The sequence below is a fragment of the Carcharodon carcharias genome, chromosome 22, assembly GCF_017639515.1.
Source record: "Carcharodon carcharias isolate sCarCar2 chromosome 22, sCarCar2.pri, whole genome shotgun sequence".
NCBI classification, from domain to species: Eukaryota; Metazoa; Chordata; class Chondrichthyes; order Lamniformes; family Lamnidae; genus Carcharodon; species Carcharodon carcharias.
In genome coordinates this window covers 55838344-55864041 of record NC_054488.1, presented here as the reverse complement: position 1 = coordinate 55864041, position 25698 = coordinate 55838344, and the positions used below count along the sequence as shown (strand labels likewise).

Sequence of the window (25698 nt, the reverse complement as noted above, 5' to 3'; positions counted from 1 at the left end):
AGCACCGTTTGGATATGCTGCATAGACTAAATAGACAGGAAACCCCCGACAGGTGGGAGCAGTTCACTGAGCCCAGAGTACAAATAGACAGATGGTGCAGAGCCAGGGTTGATCCTTAGCTTGTGGTGTAAGCCTTCTGCTCCTTAGCCAAAGTGTTTGGAAACTCTTCCCCCCCGTCCTCCTCAATCTTCTCTTGTCTTCCTCCAGCTGCCTGACAGGGACTACCCCAGCCTCCGAGCACCTGTTAACACACTTTATCTCTAGGGGCTGGTTGTTTACCCGATATCAATCGTTCTAAAAGTTCTGGGCAATAACTGCAGGGCAGGTACCCAAGGTGTCACCAACACCACCCCACCCCCTCCATCCATCACTTTAGTTCAAGGTCATCTTTTTGTTTATCTCATGCTGGGATCCATTGGCTAGCCGTTACCAGACACTGGTATGGATAAGAAGGTACCAGGTGGCATCCCACTGGTTTTGGAATGTCAGTATGGAAACCTGAACCAGGCGACCTCAAGACTTCTAGGGACTGTTTCTCTAGATGGAGAAGAAAAAATACTTTTCTTCCAGATGGTCTCATTCAATGCTGACCGTAAGAATTCTACATCACTCTGAAAAGCACCATTTCTTACAGTGTGAATGGAAAGGGGAGGCTGAAAAGGTTCGATTAGCCCATTTTATTTCTTTGGTTGATATAGCCTGGGGTGTCACTGCTCCAAGTTTATCCGACTTCCATCCAAGGGCTACGTATGAAAGCTCTCAGTGAAAGGCTGTTACCTGTGTTATACCACGGCAAGTACCAGGGACAGGAAACATTCACAATCGTATTTGGGAGACCATCAGGCCAACAGGCGTACTTATCAAAGGTCCGGTTACACACGACACCTGCGGAAGAAAGATAAGAGACTTGCTCAGGGAAGGTTAGTGGAGATTAAAAGAAACTGATATTAGCCGTAGCTCAGTTGGTCGCCCTCTTATGCCTGAGTCAGAAGGTGTGGGTCCAAGTCTCACTCTAGAAACTTAAACGCAAAATCTAGGCTGCCACTGCAGTGCAGCGTTGAGGGGGTGCTGCACTGTTCAAAGCACAATCTTCGGGATGACATGATAATCCAAGGCCTGGCCTGCCCTCTCAGGTGGATGTAAAAGATTCCATGGCACTGATCAAAGAAGAGAAACAGGGCATCCTCCCTGGTAACCCGGTCAATATTTATCCCACAACATCACAAACATGATAATAGCCAACGTCTGGTCATTATCACATTACAGTTTAGTGGGAGTTTGCAAAATGGCTGCCACATTCCCTACATTAAACCAGTGATTCCATTTCAAAAAAAGACTTCATTCAGTAAAGGTCTTTAGGATATCCCAAGATTATGAAAACATAATGTATAATTGTAATTTGTCCTTTCTTTGAATAGGCACCAAAGAGCTTGCAGTTTAATCATCTGACACATGGGCTTCTCCCAGTCCCAGCCTCAAACTCATCCATTTCCATTCATTCCCACTGTTTAGCATCCATACCGCACAGCTTGTTATTATTCCATTCTCCATTCATTGGGATTCAATGGGACAATGTGCTGATGGTGTGAATTGGACTCCCAATTCCCTGGATTACTGGACCAGCAACATACCAACAGCAGCAACTTGCCAAGGGTCCTTCATCAGCACCTTCCAAACACATGACCTCTACCACCTAGGCCAAGTGCAGCAAACACATGGGAATATCACCCCCTGCAAGTTCCCCTCCAACCCACTCACCATCCTGACTTGGAAATATATCAGCCATTCCTTCATGGTCACTGGGTCAAAACCCTGACACTCCGTCCCTAACAGCACTGTGCGTGTACCTACACCACATGGACTGCAGCGGTTCAAGAAGGCAGCTCACCACCACCTTCTCAAGGGCAATTAGGGATGGGCAATAAATCCTGGCCCGGCAATGTCCACATCTCATGAACAAATGAAAACGAGAACAATACACTAATCATTATCATCCTTGGCAACAATAGACACAAGCAATGCCAATAACAGAAGAGGACAGGCATTCATGGAAACGGGGAGTGTAATTGATGCAGGGGACATGCATGCTCTTAACTACCATGGCCCTGATTTCAAGGAACTGGAAACTGCAAAACTATCCAAGGTAGCAGGACAGCTTAACCCTTTAAGCTGCCCTGGGTATTGGAATTCTGCAACAGCAAGAAATTCCCCCTCCTTCCACTCTCACCTCCCCTCATATTATGAGGCCCAGGAAAACTGACAGGAGCACAACCCAAGTGTTTAACTAGCGGTGACTCCAGCAACTTCACTGCAGCTAACCACAGGTCATTGAGAAGAAGGTGGCCGGTGTACAGAGATGAAAAACTGGGTCCTCTTACCCCCCCGAGAACTCAAATGGCATCACCAAGCAAATCCCCCTTTGTACGGGGTTTGGTGGGGGGGGGGGGGCGGTGTGTGTGTGTGTGGTGCGGGGTGGGGTGGTGTTGGGGGTGGTGGCGACTTTCCTACCTTTTGGCTGAGAGGCCCGGGACATGTTTCTCAAACATTCATCAGAATATCTTTGCCACTTTTCCACGGTGTTCTCCAGAACTTCAACTGATGCCCTCTGCAAGAAAGAAATTAGAGAAGATTGCAAATGCTTCCAAGATGGTGTCTGGATGTAGAAACGAGGACTGGCTTGTAGGACAAATGGAGTGGGGTACACAGTAACACGAGGCACCATTGATAGACTGAACCCAGTGCGAACATGGACTTCCTAAAGGCCATTCTCATTCTTCCCCAACGCTCTCATTCCCAGCGTAAGCCCTGCTCCCAAGGAACATTCCAACTAGATCCATTGTTCAGCACTCTCAGTCTCAGCACAAGGTTCCTGTGGTGATATGAAGGAGAGAAGGAGAGCAATTGGCAGGTTGGAGGCAGGCAATCAGAAGAGGCAGCAATCTGAACCCATGAATTTAGCCTTGGAAGCAAAGCCTACACAGGTTGCCAGCAAGCAGTAAGGAGCCAGTGCCTGTGGGGATGTACAATGACACTGGCCCAGTCTCTGGAACTGTACCCCACTGTGAACCACAATTATAACGTGGTAATCCTAGGAATTATCATATATGCTCATAATAAAGTCAACCTCATGTAAAAATCAACCCAATGATTTTTGACCTTAAAAAACAAATTTTTCATATACCTCTTGTAAAAGTTCACTTTAGAGTTTCAGGAACCAAGATCAGAAATTGCAGAACCAAAGTATAATCCTGGAGATATTCCATGTAAATGAATAAATACTAATAAAAATAATTTAAAAAAACAGTAAGTGCCACTTGAAACATTTATATGTTTACATTCTGTTTTTATTTATTCAAATTCTTAAACTGATCAGATTATGAATGATAATTAATATGAATTCTTTAGTGGTGCTGGTTTGTACTTTATTCCATTGCAATGACCTTCTTGAGATTTCACTTGGACATTGCATCAAGAACACACGCTAACCTCTCAAAAATATTATCCATGTAAAAGTCGACCCCATGACCTTTGGCCTAAAAAACTGGTCTCAAAGATTCGATGTTTACATGAGTAAATACGGTACACCCCTTGTGAGCCAGTGGCGGTGGGACTGTACCCACCACCCCCCCACCCTCCGACCCCCCGCACACTCCATCATGGGTAGCGCCGGTGGGTGTGTTCCATAAAACCCATGAACCCTAAGGAGTGACCTGGCACCAATTCCAAGGTTTGTCCTTTCCCCCTTTCCACTGTGCATCTCCCATGAATTGCGAACAGAATAACAGAATGGTAGAATTCGCCTACACCCCTCTGCCCAAAGGGCCATATCACAGGCACAATTCAGAGCATGAATTTGAGAAAATCCCACACAATTGATAATGGCGCTAATAATATATTTTGCTGGTAAATTACTATCATTTTGAGCTTCGAGATTCTCATTAACATCCGTGTCATCTGCTCAGGCTGGTAATAGATGACCCAGGATGAGTGAACAATGTCAGCCACACAGGAGGACTTGGAGTCAATCCGTGGCTGCGATAGGAGTTCACCAGGAGGGATTTTAATGTTCTGTATCTCTGCTGACCTAGCTCATCATAAGGCGACAGTAGAAACAGCCTTTTCAATATTTGGAGGCCAATATTTGGAGATCAGGGCAGCCACTCGTTAGCTATCCTGACTGTGGTGTTTTGGGGTTTTTAAAAAAAATTTCTTTCTCTATGGGAAGGATTTGGGAAAAGAGTTACTTTCAATGCTGGGTAATTAAAGGCCACGGGGGCTGTATTTTAATGTTTGCATTTGTTGCTAACACTGTCCTACTGTCTTATTCCATTACGCCATTGTGAGCGACAGAACAGGCAGCTGCCAGGACCAAAAATGGCGCTGCTCATATCATCACGGCTATATGGTGGCGGTGGGTGCGAGGATTGTCATCAGATGCCTGGGGGAAAGTGACAGTGACCTCGGGGGCAGTACATGTGGAGAAGATGGTGACGTCTGGGGTCAGAGGTTCTGACTCCAAGGATTTGCCTGCAGACTGACTGCCTATAGGCTGTCTGTTTGCAATGAACTATTGCCAATTTTTCTTATCAGCTGAGACACAGATCCCAGGGTGGGGATGGAGGGGTTGGGAGGGATTTCCAGGTGACAGGGGTGGTTAGGGTGGTGTGATTTTAAGCCTAGTCATTCATTAGGATCTTGAAGGGATATTTGGCGTTCCTTCACTGTCACTGGGTCAGAATCCTGGAACTCCCTCCCTAACAGCACTGTGGGTGTACCTACACCACAGGGACTGCAGCAGTTCAAGAAGGCAGCTCACCACCACCTTCTCAAGGGCAGTTAGGGATGGGCAATAAATGCTGGCCTAGCTAGCGAAGCCCACATCTCGTGAAAGAGGAAAAAGATACAGCACCAGTTTTACACTAGGATTGAATTTCCTGCTCAGTTTACACATGCGCTATTCTGTACAAAGGAGAAATATCGAGTTTTGTTTCAAGGGATTGGTTACACACAGGCTGCATCTGCTGTCCCACAGCAACTCATTTAGATGATGCTGGATTACAAAGCCCCCTTTCCCTGCCATGCATTTTCTCTCTGTTTGAACCTCACTGAGTCTCCTGTAATTAAAGGGCTAAACTGTTCTCTTTTACTGTCACTATTCTTGCTTAGTCTACTAGCAGCAGGAGACAGGCACCACCTGGGGCAGACTGGGAGAAACACAGTGAGGCCGCTTCCAGGACATTACTGACATTCTGATGAGGAGAACCAGTGCACACAGTGAAATGGTTTTAGTCCCTCTCAGCCAACAGAGGATTAATATTTCAGACTAATCCACGATATATTGTACGCTGTCTAAATATTTTAAACAACATCACCTCACAATTGTGAACACTTACACCTTGCCTGAGCGACACAGGACACTCTCAGAATAAAGATGTTAATTATAGTGGGTAGCCTTCCCTTTCAGTCAGAACGTTCAAGAAACAATGCAGATAATGAACATGTGTTGGTTCATCAACCTGCAATATTAACTCTGCTTCCCTCTGCACAGATGCTGCCTGAACTGCTGAACAATTTCCAGTGTTTTCTATTATTATTTCAGCTTTCCAGCAGTATTTTGCTTTTGTGATGGGCATATAATCCAGGCAGGCAATTCAATGTAGTACCAGGGGAATGCTGCACTGTCGGAGGCGCTGCATCTCGGATATGGCTTTAAACCATGGCCCTGTCCACTCAGTTGCGTGGACTTCAAAAATTGCGCGATGGTATTTTGAGGAAACCCAAGCCCACATCAGTAAGCAAAAAAATGATCGTGATCACATTGCTGTTCATGGGATCTTACTGTGCACAATTTGGTGCATGGCAACAACTACAGTTCAGAGAAAGTACTGCATGGGGGCAGGGGGCGGAGGTGGGGTGTTGGTTTACTGAAACCCTGACCATTTCTTACTTCACCACCAAAAACAGGTTGATTGATCACTATTCTCATCTGTTAATGGTGGGATCTTGCTGTGCATAGACTGACTGTCGTATTTGCCCACACTTCAAAAGTACCTCGCCAGCTGTAAAGCGGCTTGGAGTGTTCTGAGATTGTGAATGATGCTATAAATGCAAGTTTGCTCTTCCATCTTAGTTAACAACACCTGTGTCAAGAGCTACCTGATCCATGTCGGTGACATTTAACATGTTCAAACGCTTTTCCTCTGTCCACCAGGTTAACATGGGTGTACGTTCCATCAATTTGGGAAGGCCTAATTCACTCATAAAATGGCAAAAAGAGGAATTTCGAACAAAAGAGTTAAGCCAACTTCACCAACGCTTCTAGGATTTTGATGTCTGACCTATCCAACCACTGCATTATATGGCTGTGGTTTTATAATCCAGCCGAATTTTGGTTGCTTTCCAGCAACAGAAAATTACAGACTTTGCAACAATATTTCTGATAACGCAAATCAGAGTTTTGACTAAGAAGTCAATTAGACTTGCAGTCGCTTGGCAGTACGTAGTTTAAATATGGATGAAGGGAGAGACATGTTGCAGAAGCTGTTCATCTTCCACTTATCAGGACAAACACAAGAAACCGAATTTCAAATGATCGCAATTTTTACTGCGGGGGTGAAAGGTGCTGATTGGATTGGCCAACCAATCAGCAACCTTTTTTCCCTGTGGTATACATTGTTGTGATTGTTTGAAATTTGGCATTCCTGTGTTTGTCCTGATGAGTACAAGATGAGTAGCTTCAGCCGACATGTCTCTCTTTTCGGCCTTATTCAATTAAACTTACTATTGTGCATCTCCTTTTGCCATTTTTAGATCTATCCTCAGTTCCATTTTAATTCTTCTATGTGTATCTGTATCCCTGGGCTCCAAGGTATAGATGACTTGTGCTATATGACAACAAACCTCTCGGGACACTGATAGCACTGGTCTCAGGTGCCAATTGAGTCAGGTTGCCAACCCTCCAGGATTGGCCTGGAGACTATAGAAAAGGAAGATTCATTTCCTGGACACAGCTGCAAGCAAAACCCAGAAGACAGATCATTGGATGGTCAAATAAACAGTGCATATTTTTTTCATTTTCTTTGCACATATATGTTTATTGTGGCAAAAGGGCTGTTTGATTGACAGTTGAAAATCGTCCAGTTGGGGTAATGAAGACTTTCTTTGTTTTCCAATTAACCGTGGGAAGGAGGGGCCCTATGAGCATCCGTATGTTGGGTGTGGGGGCGTGGCTTGGAGACAGGAAGTCATCTGTTGAAACAGCCAGGAACTTGGCCAACTAAAGTTGGTGAGCCTACCACTGGAATCCTGGGATAGATCCATACTGGTGGTGACAAAAGTGGCAAAGGATATCTTTTGAATATGGAGGCTGGTGGGGTGGAAAGTGAAGACAAAGGGAAGCCAATCTCTGGCCACAGATTTGACTGCTAGGCTTCTGTTCATCTGTGTGGACATCTGAGGGAGTGGAACAATGCTATCTTTGTTGTCCTGAGAGAAGGCAAGATCCTCAGAGCCAGGAGAAGGTGGCCAACCACTAGCAGCATCACCATCTTCTCAAGGGCCAACTAGGGATTGGTTGGATCCACTGTATAATCAAACTCCTTCCTCCCATGGTTCACGACGATATACTTCAAGTCAGCAGGAGACATTAGATGTTGGAGTGTAATGAACAGGCTTTATTCATATACAACACAGGTGATCAGTCTCCAGCTATACTGACAGTAGCATTTAGACCCCCCGGTCTTTCGCGCTCTCTAACTTATTCCAGAAAATGACACTCCTTTGTACACCCTAGTTTGCTTACACCAAAGATACGGGTCACAGGTAAGATCTCATGATGTATCAGTTCCTGAATCCTTTGAAAACAGTCCATTTACATAAAGAGTCTTAAAGTTTTACTTCAAAGATACTTCCCTCAACCATATCCTTGACCAATCAGTTCTTCAATCCTTTGATGAGTAGTTATATTAATAGCTTATCTTCCTCAATATCTTGTCTATGTAATAGTGAATGGATCCCTCTGCCTGTTTTTATTATAATAGCCACTAAAATTATACTTCAATTGCTCCCAGCCGATATTGTCACCATCATTTTTTCCCAGCTGAGGCATGTACACTTTACCTGTCTCTAGGACACAGGAAAGCGACAAGAGCAGGAGGCCATTCAGCCCCTCCATCCTGTTCTGCCATTCAATAAGAATCATGGTTAACCTGTGACCTAACTCCATATACCTTCGCTCAATATCCCTTGATTTAGCATCAAATACCATTTGTGGAAGAGAGTTCCAAATTTCCATCACCCATTTGTGTGTAGAAGTGTTTCCTAATTTCACTCCAGAAAGGTGCGGCTCGAATTTTAGACCAAACCCCCCGACCCCCCCTCCCCCCGTCCTGGGCTTCCTAACTTGGGGGGGCTATAGGCTGCAGTTTTCCAGTCTCAGGAAATCCTGGCCACAGTTTCTGTCAATCTGTCCCCCTTAATATCCTGAAAATGTTGATCCATTCACCTTCCAAGTTTCAGCGAATGCAACTCTGTGTAATCTTGCCTCCTAATTTAACCCTTGCAGTGCAGGCTCTTAGGAAATGTTTTGCTCTAGGTTTGGTTATAATTCTCCAGGTCAGTTTGATTATTCTCGCTCAGGTCTCCAAGATGCTGAAGATAAATGCCAGTCTTGCCAGTGATTCAAGAATGAATATTAAAAAAAAATCCATTGACAGGGGCTCTGGTTGCACGTTAGTACATTGATACATACACGTTAGCCGGCACTGGAGGAACACTGTCAGACAGAGTTCACTCATCACAGACCAAAGCCACAGGTAAATAGCAAGGATTTGCTTTCAAGTACCATCAATTTAGATGTACGAACATATGAACTAGGGGCAGAAGTAGGACATTCGACCTCTCAAGCCTGTGGCTGATCTGTTTGTGTTTCGATTTCCACATTCCCATCTACCTCTGATAACCTTTGATTCCCTTGCCTAACAAGAATCTATCTCCCTCTGCCTTAAAAATATTCAGTGACCCCACCTCCATCACCTTCTGAGGCAGAGAGTTCCAAAGTCACACAACCCTCCGAGAGAAAAAACTTCTCCTCATCTCTGTCCTAAAAGGGTGACCCCTAATTCTAAAACAGTGCCCCCCCCCACCACCTAGTTCTGGACTCACCCACAAGAGGAAACATCCTTTCGATGTCCACCTTGTCAAGGCCGTTCAGGATCTTGTATATTTCAATCAAATCACCCCTCACTCTTCTAAATTCCAGTGGAAACAAGCCCAGTCTGTCCAACCTTTCCTCATAAGACAACCCACTCATTCCAGGTGTCAGTCTAGCAAACCTCCTCTGAACCTTCTCCAACACATTAACAAGCATGCTTGCCTAACCAGCCTGGGCTGTTTAGGAAGAAGATGGTGTTCTTACCTGAAAATTCATGGACAATGCTACAAGGAGAATAAGGAATCGAGCCTGTGACATGCCTCTGCGGTGCTGCCAAAAACCATCGGTGCGTCTGGGACCTCCTGCAAGGTTCAGTGCTCACATGGAGTGGCCGGGAGTACGATGGCTTTTAGCACAGCCTCCTGAAACAAAAGGGGTCGTAAGTCAACCAATCAATCACAGGCAAACTCTATCTGTAGAGGATACCAGGAGCAACCAGCCATGGTGACAGACTTATACTGTGCTGCAACACACGGTGAGCAAAGTATTAAATTTACTAAATTTTAGTAATTCTTTAACTTTTCTTGATGAAGATCGAGTCCTCCATCTGAGTGCCACACTGAAGGGGAGGTGTGATCCATACATGAGGGAGGGAGAAGGGTATAGGGTGTCAATTATAGAATCATAGCGCAGCTTAGAAGGAGGCCATTTAGCCCATTGAATCTGTGCTCGCTCTTTCAAAGAGAAGTCCGGTTAGTTCCTGCTCTTTCCCTATAATCCCCTCAATTGTTTCCCCTTCCCCAAGACTCAGGTTTAGAAGACTTCCTGTGTCTGTGGAGGCATGAGGCAGATAAAGCACATGCTTATGTCTGCCTTCCATAGCTTGTTTTTTTTCCCAGAACGGGGTCACTAACCTAAAGCTATAGCCTGAAGGGCGCCACCCTACATCAAACCCAGGAGACTCCCCTGCTCATACTGCCAGCTACTGGCATGTTGGAAGGATTTACAGGTTCACAATCAACCCTGTTTGGCCACATTATGGGGAAAAGGCAGGAAAGTAATCAGATCTGCCATGGTCTCATTGAATGGCAGAGCAGACTCAATGGGCTGAATGGCCTACTTCTGCTCCTACGTCTTATGGCAATGAAGACGCCTTCTTGACCATCAAATCCCGGAGTGGGACTCGAACCCGGTGCTTTTGGAGCAGAGGCAGGGATGATACTCACAGTGCCACCAGACCTGCTCTCCCCTTCAAGCATTTAACCAATTTCCTTTTGGAAGTTACTATTGAATCTGAGTCCACCACCATTCTTGGCAGCTGATTCCTGAGCACAGCAGCTCAGTGTGGGGAGGTATGTTTTCCCCATGTCGGTTATGATTCTTTTGCCAATCACCTTAAAGTGGTAATTAGAGGAGGAGGAGGTATTTGTAGATGATAAACAGTGGCGCAGACCAGTTGGGCTCAATGTCTGTTTCAGTGCTGCAGATTCTAACTCACTGAACCAGAGTCCAAGTTTTAATGTGGTAATGACACTTTAGTTAACTTACAATATTTTTACGTGGTGTAATCTACACCCCTGTTATTCCTCCCCCACTTTGGTCTTATATGGATTGGACCTCACCCACCCTACCACACCACCCCCCCAACCATCCCCCACATCATGATCAGGGGCAATAAGTTAATTAAGTGAACCAAGCGAATTCATGCGCCTTAGAGAGACCCCCACACTCTGGAGAAAATGGGATGGAGAGAGATCATAAACACAAAAGTTAATTAAAGATTTTCTGAATGCACGTTTTCATTTTCAGTTGGCACATTACCATCAGCAGGAACATCCTGTGATCTCATCAACGATACACTAACAGGTTACAGCTCTCCCAAATGACCGAATGTGTTCAAACAGGCAGAGCCTGTGCATCATCCCGTTGGGCTATAATCAGGCATCACTTGACCTGCATGGGGCCCACTGGTTAATGGGGACCCCTGGCCCGGACAGCTACAATTGTTCCATCGCTTTACGAGTCATTGAGATGATCCTGTTTCAATGTATTAATGGCTTACAGATACAAAGGTGTGTGTGTGTGTTGGGGTGGGGGGGTGGGGGGGGGGGTGGGGGTGGCGGAGTGTAGGGGGGCAGTGGAGTGTGGGGCGGTGCAGGGGGAATGGTGGTTGTGGTGGTGGAACACATCACCTATGAGGAATGCCTGCTGGAAGCCTGAGCAACAGACAATGTAAAGCTGCTAAAAAACCTGCAGTCCCTTTAAACACATCTGTAATAAAACTAATAGAGTCTGAAGTGAGCTCTTGCCTCCTTCATGACAACCGTGACTCCATTTCAAAAGTAATTCATCAGCTGGAAGGTGCTTTGAGATGTCCCGAGGCCATGAAAGGTGCTATAGAAATGCAAGTCCTTTATTCATGTAATTGCTTCACTTTGACAGTACAAGCTGCCACCAGTATTGGGGAGCGGCTGTGACCCCATGAAGCCCATGGTGATCGGAGACATCCGTCTCCAGGGAATTCCGCATTCAGCGGCAAAACTGCAATACGGGAAGAGAGCAGGCTTGCCGCTTTCTGCTGGAAACATTTAGATATCCTTCAGCTGTAACGCAGTCTCGACCTCCCGCTGTACAGCCACCTCCTCTCGCCTGCGAGGCTGCAGACACAGCGCACATTCCGGCAAAACTGCTGTGCTGCGCCAATCACTGGTAAGTGGGTCCTTAATTAGCCTGATTGCATTCCCACCTCTGCCAGGTAGGTTACTAACACCCCTGTGTGTTAACATGATCCAAGCCAAGTTGGCAAAGTCAAAATCAAGACACGGAGCTTTTCTTTATTGAGAGAGTTTATTGTCTTGTTCAATCTCACAGCTCATCTCCGATTCCACCCAGTGTCCCAGCTGTCCCCTATTTATATGCTCTTTTAATATCTCATAAAATTAATGAATGATTTAATCAACTAATTGAAAGCCACTTACAGGGGGCGCCGTACCAAATAAACAAAACTTTAAACGGAGTCTTAATAAATGAAATGAGAATGTTGTTACAGAGAAAGCTTGCCATCTGATGGGAGGCCCTCTATGGAGGTGTCCTCCCCCTTTCTATCAGGGACCTGGGTTGGAGGGTGTTGTCCCTTATAACCGTAGGATGCACAGGTTCACGGACTCCCAGGACACCTGCCTTTTTTGCGGTCTTGTGGAGTCTGTGGACCATGCATATATAGGGTGTTGTAGGCTGCATTCCCTTTTTAGTTACCTGAAAAACCTGTTATTAATGTTTTGTTTGCACTTCAGCCCCACGCTCCTGATCTATGGGCACCCGGTGTGGAAGGGGGTTGGGAAGGAGGAGGACCTCCTCGTGAACCTGCTCCTGGGCCTGGCCAAGTTGGCTATTAACAGGTCCAGGCAGCGGGCAATCGACGGGGGAATCCCGCCTGATTGTTTGTCCCTCTTCCGCGGCTACGTTTGCGGCCGGGTGTCCCTGGAGAGGGAGCACATGGTGTCTGCCGGCACTCTCGAGGCCTTCCATGCTCGGTGGGCACCGCGGGAACTGGGGTGTTTTATTGACCCCTTTAATCACATTTTGGTTTAAAGTTGTAAGTTTCCTTTAAACTTTGTTTTTGGTTTTACAGCTGACCTGAATTAGGGGCTGTGCCTGATTTATCCCTAATTTTGTTAATTTAGTTTAATTGTTTTAACTCGAAAAGAGTTACAGAGAAAGCAAGAGGAGGCGAGGGCACATTAGGCAGCCAGTCAAAGTTTTTAGTGCAACATCCTCCCCCATCACCACCCCCCCCATCCCCCCCCACCCCCACCCCACCCCCACACCCCCACCCACCCACACCCCCATCCCCACCCACACCCCCACCCACACCGCCACCTCCATTGCTGCCTCCGCAGGGCTGGGAAAATTCTGTGCATTAATTGTAGTTACAGTACTCATTCCCTTGATGAATAGAACACTCAATCTAACTGCTCGGTGTTAGACAGGGACTGACAATTACTTCTTGAAAAATATTACTTCAGTAACAATCTAACAAGACTTGTTCACCTTCCCTGCTACCATCAGTCCAAGATGCCAAGCTTCCTTTCCTCATTTGACCTGTCTTATCACTGATAAAGACTCACATCTGAAATATTTCCTAATCGTTCTCTTTCAGATGCTGGTTCCATACCTTTCCTGCTTTCTGTTTTCAGTTGCTGATTTCCAACATCACTGGTCTGGCCCTAGCTGGAATATTGGGTTCAAGCCTCTCAGCAGGTACACATCAGGAGACGACATGGGGAGGGGGAGGAAGGGGAGTTTACTGGACTGGGAGCAAGGATGAGGAGCTCCTGTCATTTGGGGAGATTGAAGAAGCTGGGGTGGGGGTGGGAGATTGTTCTCCTTCCAGCACAGAACATTAAGGGCAATTTGTTAGAGGTGTTCAAAATCATGAAGGTTTTTGCTGGGATGAATGAGGAGAGATTGTTTCCAGGAACAGAAGAGTTGGTAACCAGTGGGCACAGATTTAAGAGAATTGCCAAAAAAAAAATCAGCAGCGCCACGAGGAGAAATGGTTTTATTCAGGGCCTTGGTACAATCTGGAACGTGCTACCTAGAAGGGTGGTGGAATCAGATTCAACAATAGCTTTCAGAAAAGAATTGGATAAATACTTGACGGAGGAAATATTAGCAGGGCTGTGGTGAAAGGTGGTGGTGGGGTGGGGGGGAACTAATTGGATAGCTCTTTCCAAGAGTCAGCATAGGAATGATGGGCTGAGTGGCCTCTCTCCGTGCTCTTTGAGAAATAGAAGCAGGTGTAGGCCATACAGGCCCTTGAGTCAGCTCTGCCATTCAATATAATAGCTGGACTTCTACATTAACTCCACTTTCGCACCCTATCCCCATATCCCTTGATCTCCTTAGTGTCCAAACATCTACTGAGCTTTGGGTGGGATCTTCCAGCCCTGCCCCATCACTAGGATCATCCGGTCCCGCTGAAAGTCAATGGGCCTTTGGCTGGGCTGTCGAATCTCTTGCAGTGGCTCCCACCATGATGGGGCCGGAAAGTCTCGGCCTTAGTCTTGACTATATTCAACGACTGAGCATCCACAGTCCTCTGGGGTAGAGAATTCCAAAGGTTCCCCACCCTCTGAGTGAAGAAACTTCTTTTCAACTCCGTCCTAAACGGCCAGCCCCTTATTGAGACTGTGAATGTGTATTCTAGACTCTGCAGCCATAGGAAACAGCCTTGCAGCATCCACTCTGTTCTGTTAAGCATCTCTAAGAATCATATACATTTCAATGAGATAAAAACAAAAAACTGCGGATGCTGGAAATCCAAAACAGAAACAGAAACAGAAATAGCTGGAAAAACTCAGCAGGTCTGGCAGCATCGGCGGAGAAGAGCACAGTTGATGTTTCGAGTCCTCATGACCCTTGTTTACATTTCAATGAGATCGCCTCTCATTCTTCTAAACTACAGAGTATAGGCCCATCCAACTCAAATTCTTCCCATAGGGCAACCCTGTCATCCCAAGAATTAATCAAACGAATCGACTGTTGCACTCCCTCTAAGACAAGTATATCTTTCCACAGTTGCCCACAGTACTCCAGGTGAGGTCTCACTAAAGCCCTGTACAATTGCAGCAAGAATTCCTTGTACTAATCCCCTTGTAATAAAGCTAAAACACCACGTGGTTTCCTAGTTGCTTACTGTACGTGTACGTTAGCCTCCTATGGTTCATATACATGGGCAATTAAATCCCTCTGAATTCCAACATTTACTAACCCATCACCTTTTAAAACACCATCTTCTTTTCCATCCCTCCCACTAAAGTCGATAATATCTCACTTCCCCGCAGCGTTTTACATCTGCCACCTGCTTGGGCAGACACATAGCCAGTGTATATCCTTTGTTTCCTCTGTGGCCTTAAATAAACCAATAAAAGTACCTCAACAGTGTTAGTCGTGTAATTAAGATGTCCTCAATATGTAATCAAGCAGATGCCAATTGCTGCAATCACTACTGTCTCTGTTGTTCCCTGCACTGCCAGCATGCTTTCCTACAGGTAGTTTAGTCATTTAGCCATCTTTCAATTAAAATGCTTAACTGCAGAGAGGGAACAGATGGAGCCTGCTCCCAGGCCAAGCTGTTTCTTGCTGGAAAACTCATGGTCTGACTTAACTGCAGAAGCACGGGTCATTTCATTTCTGCTGCTAGCCAAACTTCAAGCCCCGCTCTCAGTCACTGTTTAGTGTCTGTAACGCGTACGCTTTGTCCCCTGCTGTTTATTTGTTGCAATTTCCTCACTGTGCAGCTGCCTGTCTGGCCAAACTTGTATCTTCCATCTTTCCAGCCAAATTTCCGGGCCACAGGCACAGTTAGCTGGTGACATTTGGCTCCACCATCAAATGGCAGGAAAAGAAAGATTAAAGTTTACAAGACTGGGGGGGGTCAAGGAAGTATAGTTTGACTATCTGATATGAAGAGGACAGATTATTAAACTGTTATAGCAGCTTATAATGGACAGAAGCGTGTTCTATATATTCATGCAGGCTGAAGTGAGATGCAGGCTCAGGACTGTTAACATACAGAACAAAGCAAACAGGCGATTGCTTACTAAAAGAACGATACTCATTACATAGAAGATTTAAAAATAAAATTCTTGGGATGTGAACGTCACTGGCCAGGCTGGCATCTATTGTCCATCCCTTCTTGCCCTGAGAGGCTGGTGTTGGGTTGCTTCATTCTGCAAACTGCTGAAAGGTAGGTTCAGATTGATAGAATTGACTGCCTTGCACTTAAACCAGGGTATGCTAAACAAGGGATAAATGTTGGTTGAGTTAGACTAAACAGAGGATTATGCATCATTTGAATGCATTCCTCACAGACCAATGCAGTAGCACATCAAAGAGTTCGGATGAGGTTAGAAAGATTACCCAGCTGTCCAAATTTATAACTATTTCTTCTCATTTTCTGCTCAGGCAATAAGCAGTTGCATCCATGTCAGGAAATGATCCCATTCATGCTTCAGGAATAGAAAATGCCCTTGAGTCCACCACGTAAATTAAATAGTGTGTTAGGGGGTGGGGTTGGTGGGAGATGGGGGTAACGTTATAGTCTTTGAGGATAGATAAACCGAGTGGTTAAAAGGCTTTTCTCATCTTGGGTGTGACTGTAAGAGAGTTACCTCATATTGGAATTCAGATATAGGGCAAGAGTCACAAGAGCGGAGACAAAAGAAAGTTACTGTTGACAAATCTTGGAGAAGGCTCAAAGTCCACAATAGAGCGTGCCAGCCAAGATTACGGTGTGGGACTCAACCAAGGATTATAGTGTTGGACATTCCCAAGACTTAGGGTTTGAAGCACTTGCAAGGTTTATATGGCATGTGGCGCTGTCCACGCCTATAGTGTGTGGCGCTGTCGACGCCTATAGCGTGTGGCGCTGTCCACGCCTAAAGCGTGTGGCGCTGTCGATGCCTATAGCATGTGGCGCTGTCCACACCTATAGTGTGTGGTGCTGTCGACGCCTATAGCGTGTGGCGCTGTCCACGCCTATAGCGTGTGGCGCTGTCGACGCCTATAGCGTGTGGCGCTGTCGACGCCTATAGCGTGTGGCGCTGTCGACGCCTATAGCGTGTGGTGCTGTCGACGCCTATAGCGTGTGGCGCTGTCGATGCCTATAGCGTATGGCGCTGTCCACACCTATAGCGTGTGGCGCTGTCGACGCCTATAGCGTGTGGCGCTGTCCATGCCTATAGTGTGTGCCGTTGTCAATGCCTATAGCGCGTGACACTGTCAATGTCTATAGTGTGTGGCACAGTCAATGTCTAAAGTCTGGGGCATTGACAAGGCGCAGAGATTTTTTTTGTCTAGAAACAATGTTAAAATTGATTACTTTAAGATTGGAAATAGGAGGAATACGAGCAAAGGCCAAAGTACAATAAGAGACATAAATAAGACAAATCTGGATAACAGTAAAGGAATTAATAATATACCCAATGTAAAAATAATACGTGTGGAAAAACAAGGAAAAGTGTGAGAAGTTAAGAATTGTCAGAAAAACAACCTGTGCAAAGGGCAGAGCAGAGATTGGTAATTAAATCCTAATCCTCTGTAAAACCTGTGTGGCATTAGGAATAAAGCAAGTGAATTAGAAGCAGAAATTCAGCTCAAAGGTTACCATGCACATTTACAGAGTCCTGGCTACAAGCTGGGCATGAATAGCAGCTTTAATGTTCCACACTATAGGGTGTTTAGAAAGAACAGGGAAATGGAGGAAGGAGGGGGAGCAGCAACATTGCTAAAGGGCATAGCAGTTAAAAGCAAGTATGTCAACATGGGTGAGCAGGCATTGAAAACACTGGGTCGAATTAAGAAACAGCAAAGGATTCAAGAATCTGGTGAGAGATTGTCTACAGATCCTGTGACAGCAGCACTGTAGGAGCCAGGTGCATAGATATATAGATCAGAAAAGTTTGTAGCAAAGGCAAAATGGTTACAGTGGGGGATTTTAATTTTCACAAGGCTGGTGGATGAATGGCACCATCTCGATTCAGAAAGGGAATGAGTTTCTCGAGTGTTTCCAGAGCAGTTTTCTCAAGCAATGGGTTTTAGAAGTGACATTTGAGTCAGGCCATACTAGATTTGGTAATCAGTAACCAGCTAGAATGAATTAGTGATCTAACAGTGAGGGAGCATCTGGCAAACAGGGACCATAACATGATAGAGTTCGATGTTAAATTTGAGGAGGAGAAAGACTGCCTACAAACAAAGGTTATAAAGTTAAGTGAGGCTGACTTTGAAGGAATATGACATGAGCTGAACATGTTAAGCTGAGCTGAGCTGTTAAGTAAACCTACAGAGGAAACAGCAGGAGGTATTCAAAGAAATATTGAGTACAATCCATATAGCCTTTAAGTGCAAAATCTTTACTTGTACAGTCAAGCTATACATGACCAACAGAGGAGGGAAGAGGCTGTATAAGTAGTGGCTCACAGAAATGCCTCACAAGGAAAGTGGTTATCCAGTGAAGTGGGAGAAATATAGAAAGAATAAAGGGGTATAAGGTATATTAGAACCACAAAAAGGAATATGAAAAATGTACAAGTAATATAAATACTAGTTTTATACATTTTTAAAAGTAAGAAACTGACTGAGGGAGAAATGAGCCCTTTAGAGACAGATGCAGATGGTGTGATAGATAAAAATGTAATGGCAGGAACAAGCACTTTGTATCCATTTTCACAGTAGAAGAGGGTAAATTACCGTTGATATTTGGAAAAGTTGAAGGTAATATCAAGAGGAGGAACCAACTGGATTCAACATTTAGGATTTCGGAATGGGCAACAAATGCTGGCCTTGCCAGTGATGCTCACATCCCACAAAAAGGATTTTTAAAAAATATCTGAAAAAAAAGCAACAGAGGATAATGGGACTTAGGATAGATAAATATCCAGGAGCTGGGTGCTGCTGCATCAGCTGTAGTCAGAAGGGTCTGGGTTCAAGCTCCACTCCAGGCATTGAGGCACAATCAAAGCCCATTCAGTAACTGCACTTCACATGAATTGGAGCAAAGGGCTTTGGGTTGATTCCGATACATGATATTAATACAGGTCCCTCAAGGATAGGATTTTTAGGTCAGTGGACAAACATGATTGGTAGGGCAGGGAAGGACAGGGATTGGACTGCCAGCCGTGATCACGATGTCGCACTGGCTGGTCATTAATCGGCTAGCCAGAGTGAAACACGCGCTGAGAATCTCAGCACTGCCAGGGGTGGGGGGCAGGAAGAGGGCGGGCACTGGTGTCAACGCGGGCACAGACGTAGGCGAACACTGACAGAAAGTCCCCTGAAGGCAGAGAGCTGTCGCCTCAGGGAGCTGAAGACCTGAAAAGCGTTAAATAAAGTTTTAAAAATCAGGAAAAAATATGTGCAAGTATCACAATCAGTCACCTGATAAAATCACACTTGATAAAAATGCTGTCCATAGATATTTATTTTTCTTTTATTTAATAATGGAAACCTCATCCCGCCCGTGGATGAACTTCCATAAAAAATGTACAGGCCGCCTGGCTGATTCACCCACCCGCCAACCATAAGATTGGGTGGACCATGAAAAATCCGAGACAATTGCTCCGTTAATGGGCTCACTTGCCCTCTTAATTGTCGGGGGGGGGGGGGGGGGGGGGGTGGGGGCTGCACTTCCGGCTGAAATATCCTGCGAGTGCGGGATGACTTTGGGATGCTCACCTAACGTCATCTCGCGCGATTTCATATCCAATCAGGTCGGGCGCATGCCCACACGCCAAGCTAAAAAGTCTGCCCTAATATGTAGTTTTAAGCCACCCAAATCCTATGGTGGACACAAACAGGTATCCTCTGCATCATAATAATAAAGCTTTAACAGGAGTGAAGCGTGTGGCGTGGCCAATAACTGTTGCTTAAAATGAAATAATTTAGTCAATCCAACATAGCAATGGAGTAAGCATTGACTTCACAGCAGGACAGTCAATGCCAATATTGTACCAATCGTTCACCATTGCAAAGTTATATGAGACACCCAGACAATAAAAGAGTTCTCAAGCTCCTATTAATTTGTGGCATTTGAATTCAGTCAATGAAAGCTTATAGCTTGTTCTTCAATAGTAATGATGTGAAATAACAGGCATTGAATTTGATTGTCATTTCAGAATCATAACTTGTTCTGACAGCAATCACCATGCTGCTTCACTCTAAAACTGTCAGACCGCTAATACAATATCTCAAGAAAAGCTTAACATCTTTGTTTTTGATTTGCAGGGAAATGTTGGCATTTCAATTAAAGAATAAGATTCTCCCACCAAGTGCGAGCATTGGGAATTCTGGTACCGTTTCAACAGCTCTCATCCTGAGATTTTCCAACCTCAGGAAATCCTGTAAAGGTCACTGGTTTCTGTACCCAACCTCCTGATGTACCCTCCTTGTGCATGTAGCTCTGGCTGGAAGCCAAATTTGGAAAGTGACCCCTTAAATGTCTACATCTGGAACAGACCACTGGGGAAGACATTTTGCTACATCCTGCTAACTGGAAACAGAGGCTTTACCACTCTCCTCTGTCTGGCTGAACTTGTTCTCTCAGTGAACAATTTCTCCTTAGCTTCCTCCAAATAAAAGGTATGGCTATGGGTACCCACATGGGCCCTAGTTATACCTGTCTCTTTATGGGGTATGTGGAACATTGCTTGTTCCAGTCCTTCTCAGGCCTCCTCCCACAACTCTTTCTCCGATACATCGATGACTGCTTCGGTGCTGCTTCATACTATTGTCTGAACCTGGAAAAATTTATTAATTTCCAAATATCCAATTTCCACCTCTCCATCATTTTCACGTGGTCCATCACTGACAGTTCCCTTCCCTTCCTTGACCTCTCTGTCTCAATTTCTGGTGATAGACTGTCCACCAATATTCATTACAAGCCTACCGACTCCCACAGCTACCTTGACTACAGCTCCTCACATTCCGCTTCCTGTAAGGACTCCATCCCATTCTCTCAGTTCCTTCGCCTCCGTCACATCTGTTCGGATGATGCCACTTTCCAAAACAGATCTTCTGACATGTCCTCCTTCTTCCTTAACCGAGGATTTCCACCCACAGTGGTTGACAGGGCCCTCAACCGTGTCCGGCCCATCTCCCGCGCATCCGCCCTCACACCTTCCTCTCCCTTCCAGAAACATGATAGGGTCCCCCTTGTCCTCACTTATCACCCCACCAGCCTCTGCATTCAAAGGATCATCCACCGCCATTTCCACAGGGATTGTTCCCTCCGGGACACCTTGGTCCACTCCTCCATCACCCCCTACAGCTCAACCCCCTCCCACGGCACTTTCCCATGCAACTGCAGAAGGTGCAACACTTGCCCCTTTACTTCCCCACTCCTCACCAAGGGCCCAAGCACTCCTTTCAAGTGAAGCAGCATTTCACTTGCACTTCCCTCAATTTAGTCTACTGCATTCGCTGCTCCCAATGCGGTCTCCTCTACATTGGAGAGGCCAAACGCAGACTGGGTGACCGTTTTTGCAGAACACCTTCAGTCTGTCCGCAAGCATTACCCAGACCTCGCTGTCGCTTGTCATTTCAACACTCCACCCTGCTCTCATGCCCACATGTCTGTCCTTGGCCTGCTGCAATGTTCCAACACAAACTGGAGGAACAGCACCTCATCTTCCGACTAGGCACCTTGCAGCCTTCCAGGCTGAATATTAAATTCAACAATTTTAGATCATAAACTCTCTCCTCCACCCCCACCCCCTTTCCGATCCCCCTTTTTTCGAATAATTATTATATTTTTAAAATATATTTTTATTTTCCCACCTATTTCTATTATTATTTTAAAATTTATTTCCAGCCATTGTTCTATCTCCACCTTTTAGCCTATTTTGATCCCTTCCCCCCACTCCAGCCCCACTAGGGCTATCTGCCACTTGCTCATCCTGCTTTCTACCCTTAATGTCACCATTAGCACATTCCTTAGCTAATATCACCACCATCAACACCCCCTTGTCCTTCTGTCTGTGACATCTTAGGCAATCTCTCCTTTGCCTCCATCTATCACTGGCCCTCTATCCAGCTCTACACCGGCCCCCCACCCCCACCACCACCCTTCAACCAGCTTATATTTTACCACATTTCTATCCCTCTTTAGTTCTGATGAAGAGTCATACGGACTCGAAACATTAACTGTGTTCCTCTCCGCAGATGCTGTCAGACCTGCTGAGTTTTTCCAGCTTTTTTTGTTCTGGTTTCAGATTTTGCTTTTATCTTTATTCCATTGGCTGCATATTCCATTGGAAGCAGAGGTGTAGTGGTATTGTCACTGGGCTAGTAATCCAGAGGCCCAGGGGAATGCTGTGGGGAACAAAAACAGAAAACGCTGGAAAAACGCAACAGGTCTCTCCAGCATCTGTGGAGAGAGAAACAGGGTTAACGTTTCGAGTCCGTATGACCCTTCTTCAGAGTTCATGACCATCGTGCTAAATGGGATAGATTTCAAACAGATCTAGCAACTCGAAACTGGGCAGCCATGAGGTGCTGTGGGCCACCAACAACCACAGAATTGTACTCAACCACAATCTATAACCGCATGGCCAGGCATATCCCCAACTCTAGCATTCCCATCAAGCCCAGTGAATCAACCCTGGTTCAATGAAGAGTGCAGGAGGGCATGTCAGGAGCAGCACCAGGCATACCTAAAAATGAGGTGTCAACTTAGTACAGCTACAACACAGGACTACTTGCATACCAAACAGCATAAGCAGCAAGCGATAGGCAGAGCTAAGAGATCCCACAACCAACAGATCAGATCTAAGCTCTGCAGTCCTGCCACATCCAGTTGTGAATGGTGGTGGACAATTAAATGACTTACTGGAGGAGGAGGCTCCATAAATATTCCCATCCACAATGATGGGGGAGCCCAGCACATCAGTGCAAAAGAAAAGGCTGGAACCTTTGCTACAATCTTCAGGCAGAAGTGCCAAGTGGATGATCCATCTCGTCCTCCTCTGGAGGTCCCCAACATCACAGATGCCAGTCTTCAGCCAATTCGATTCACTCTACGTGATATCAAGAAGCGGCTGAAGGCCCTGGATACTGCAAAAGCTATGGGCCCTGACAATATTCCAGCAATAGTACTGAAGACTTGTGTTCCAGAACTTGCCACACCCCTAGCTAAGCTGTTCCAGTACAGCTACAACACTGGCATCTACCCGGCTATGTGGAAAATTGCCCAGGTATGTCCTATACACAAAAAGCAGGACAACTCCAACCCGGCCAATTACCACCCCATCAGTCTACTCTCAGTCATCAGTAAAGTGATGGAAGGGGTCAACAACAGTGCTATCAAACAGCACTTGTTGGAGGTCAATCATCTCAGTTCCAGGACATCACTAGAGGAGTTCCTCAGGGTAGTGTCCTGGGCCCAACCATCTTCAGCTGCTTCATCAATGACCTTCCTCCCATCATAAGGTCAGAAGTTCAGCACCATTCACGACTCCTCAGATACTGAAGCAGTCCATGTCCTAATGCAGTAAGACCTAGACAATATTCAGGCTTGGGCTGACAAGTAGCAAGTAACATTTGCAACACACATTGCAAGGCAAATAACCATCTCCAACAATAGACAATCTAACCATTGTACCTTGATGTTCAACGCCATTACCATAACTGAATCCCCCACTATCAACATCCTGGGGTTACCATTGACCAAAAACTGAACTGGATGAGCCATATAAATACTGTGGCTACAAGAGCAGGTCAGAGGCTAGGAATCCTGTGGGGTGAGTAACTCACCTCCTGACTCCCCAAAGCCTGTGCACCATCTACCCGATGGAATACTCCTCACTTGCCTGGGTGAGTGCAGATCCAACAACATTCAAGAAGCTGGACACTATCCAGGACAAAGCAGCCCACTTGATGGGCACCACATCCACAAACATTCACTCCCTCTGCCACCGATGCACAGAGGCAGCCGTGTGTGTACCATCTACAAGATGCATTGCAGAAACTCACCAAGGCTCCTTCGACAGCACCGTACAAACCTATGCCCACTACCATCAAGAAGGACAAGGGCAGGAGACACATGGGAACACCATCACCTGGAGGTTCCTCTCCAAGCCACTCACTATCCTGACTTGGAAATATATGGCCGTTCCTTCACTGTCGCTGGGTCAAATCTTGGAACTCCCTCCCTAACAGCACTGTGGGTGTACCTACATCACATGGACTGCAGCGGTTCAAGAAGGCAGCTCACCACCACCTTCTCGAGGGCATTTAGGGATGGGCAATAAATGCTGTCCCTTCGGCCCATTGAGTCTGCACCTACACGTGAGAAACATCTGGCCAACTACTTAATCCTATTTACCAGCATTTGGCCCACAGCCTTGAATGTTATGATGTGCCAACTGCTCATCCAGGTACTTTTTAAAGGATGTGAGGCAATTTGCCTCCACCACCCTCCCAGGCAGCGCATTCCAGACCGTCACCACCCTCTGGGTAAAAAACTTTTTCCTCACATCCCCCCTAAACCTCCTGCCCCTCACCTTGAACTTATGTCCCCTCATGACTGACCCTTCAATTAAGGGGAACAGCTGCTCCCTATCCACCCTGTCCATGCCCCTAATAATCTTGTACACCTCGATCAGGTCACCCCTCAGTCTTCTCTGCTCCAAAGAAAACAACGTCTGCACTCCCTGGAGGAACCAGCACCCTCATCAGCCTCCAAAATGGAATACTGATTTGCGAGCGGGACCCCAAGGGACTCCTGAACTGCCTGCCTATTTCTCTTGGACTTCCTGGTGGTCACCCATTCCCTTCCTTCCTCAAGTCCCTTCATCTGTGGTGTGACCACCTCTCTAAACGTGCTATCCACGATGTTCTCAGACTCGCGGATACTCCACAGTGTCCCCAGCTGCCGTTCTAACTCTGAAATCCGAGCTTCCAGGAACGGCAGCTGGACACACTTCCTGCACACATGCTGGTCCCGGGCACTGGAAATGTTCCTGGCTTCCCACATGGACGGCGAGGAGCACACCACGGCTTCGAGCTCTCCTGCCATGACTTATCCCTTTAAATTAAACCTTTTAAAGTCAATTACTCTAGGCCCTTCTTTCCTGATCCTCATTTCTACATAATATACAAACTATAAACCACAAAAAGACCTTAAACTATAAGCAATAAAAGTAGTAAATAGTTACTCGACCTTACCCACTACTTACCAGTCATTTCTCTCCCTTGTAGCCTCTACTGCTGCAGCAGGGCAAGGCCACTCTGAAGATTTAAGTAGTTGGATAGCAAAGAAAAAATGCAAAGAGCACCTCTTCCCCTCTGCACCGAATTCCTACTGTGCATCCAAATTGCCATTACCCACACTCACTGTGGCTGTGCCTCACTCAGGATGAGCTCTCTCCCCTGCTCGTATGCAAGCTCACTGTAGCAGAGCAGAAGAGTTCTCCTCTGTGCCCTGGCCAATATTTATCCCTCAAGCAACATCACTAAAAATATTATCTGATTATTATCACAGTGCTGTTTGTGGAAGTTTGCTGAACACACATTGGCTGCTTTGTTTTCTACATTACAACAGTGACTTCATTGGCTGGGATGTCCTGAGGTTCTGAAAATTGTTACAAAACTGTGAGTTCTTTCAAAAGGCTGTGGATACTCAAACAATTAGATCTTTCAAGGCTGAGATTGACATATCTTTATAGGGCACAGACATCAAGGGATATGGAACATGGGCATGTCATTGAAGTTGAGCTACAGATCAGCCATGATCTACTTGAGTTGAAGAGCAGGCACAAGGAGCTGAATGGCCTCCGCTTCTTATGTAAACTGTATTGTGTACTCACTCAACAATCACCTTACAACAGAACCCTCATTTAACAGTCAGGATTTCACCCTCTCTCTAGTCTAGGAGTAATGAGATCACAATCCCCCCTCCCTCTACCCCATGGACAATGATTGTTCCTTTGCCAACTCTTAGAGTATCAGACCCTTGGGAGATTGCACACTGAATTCATGGTCTTCCC

General features: G+C 45.9%; 1 protein-coding gene across 1 annotated transcript in view; it reads right to left on the bottom strand.

Annotated features, from left to right (window-relative positions):
- The window catches only part of gcgra (glucagon receptor a), a 77677-nt gene that overhangs the window by 16719 nt on the left and 35260 nt on the right, over positions 1-25698 (bottom strand). Inside the window, exons 2-4 of the mRNA XM_041216587.1 lie at positions 9416-9573; positions 2509-2605; positions 778-885 (exon numbers count right to left, since the gene is read on the bottom strand). Coding sequence (XP_041072521.1) covers positions 778-885; positions 2509-2605; positions 9416-9469 — 259 coding nt within the window. The 5' untranslated portion in view covers positions 9470-9573. The remainder of the gene's footprint in view (positions 1-777; positions 886-2508; positions 2606-9415; positions 9574-25698) is intronic.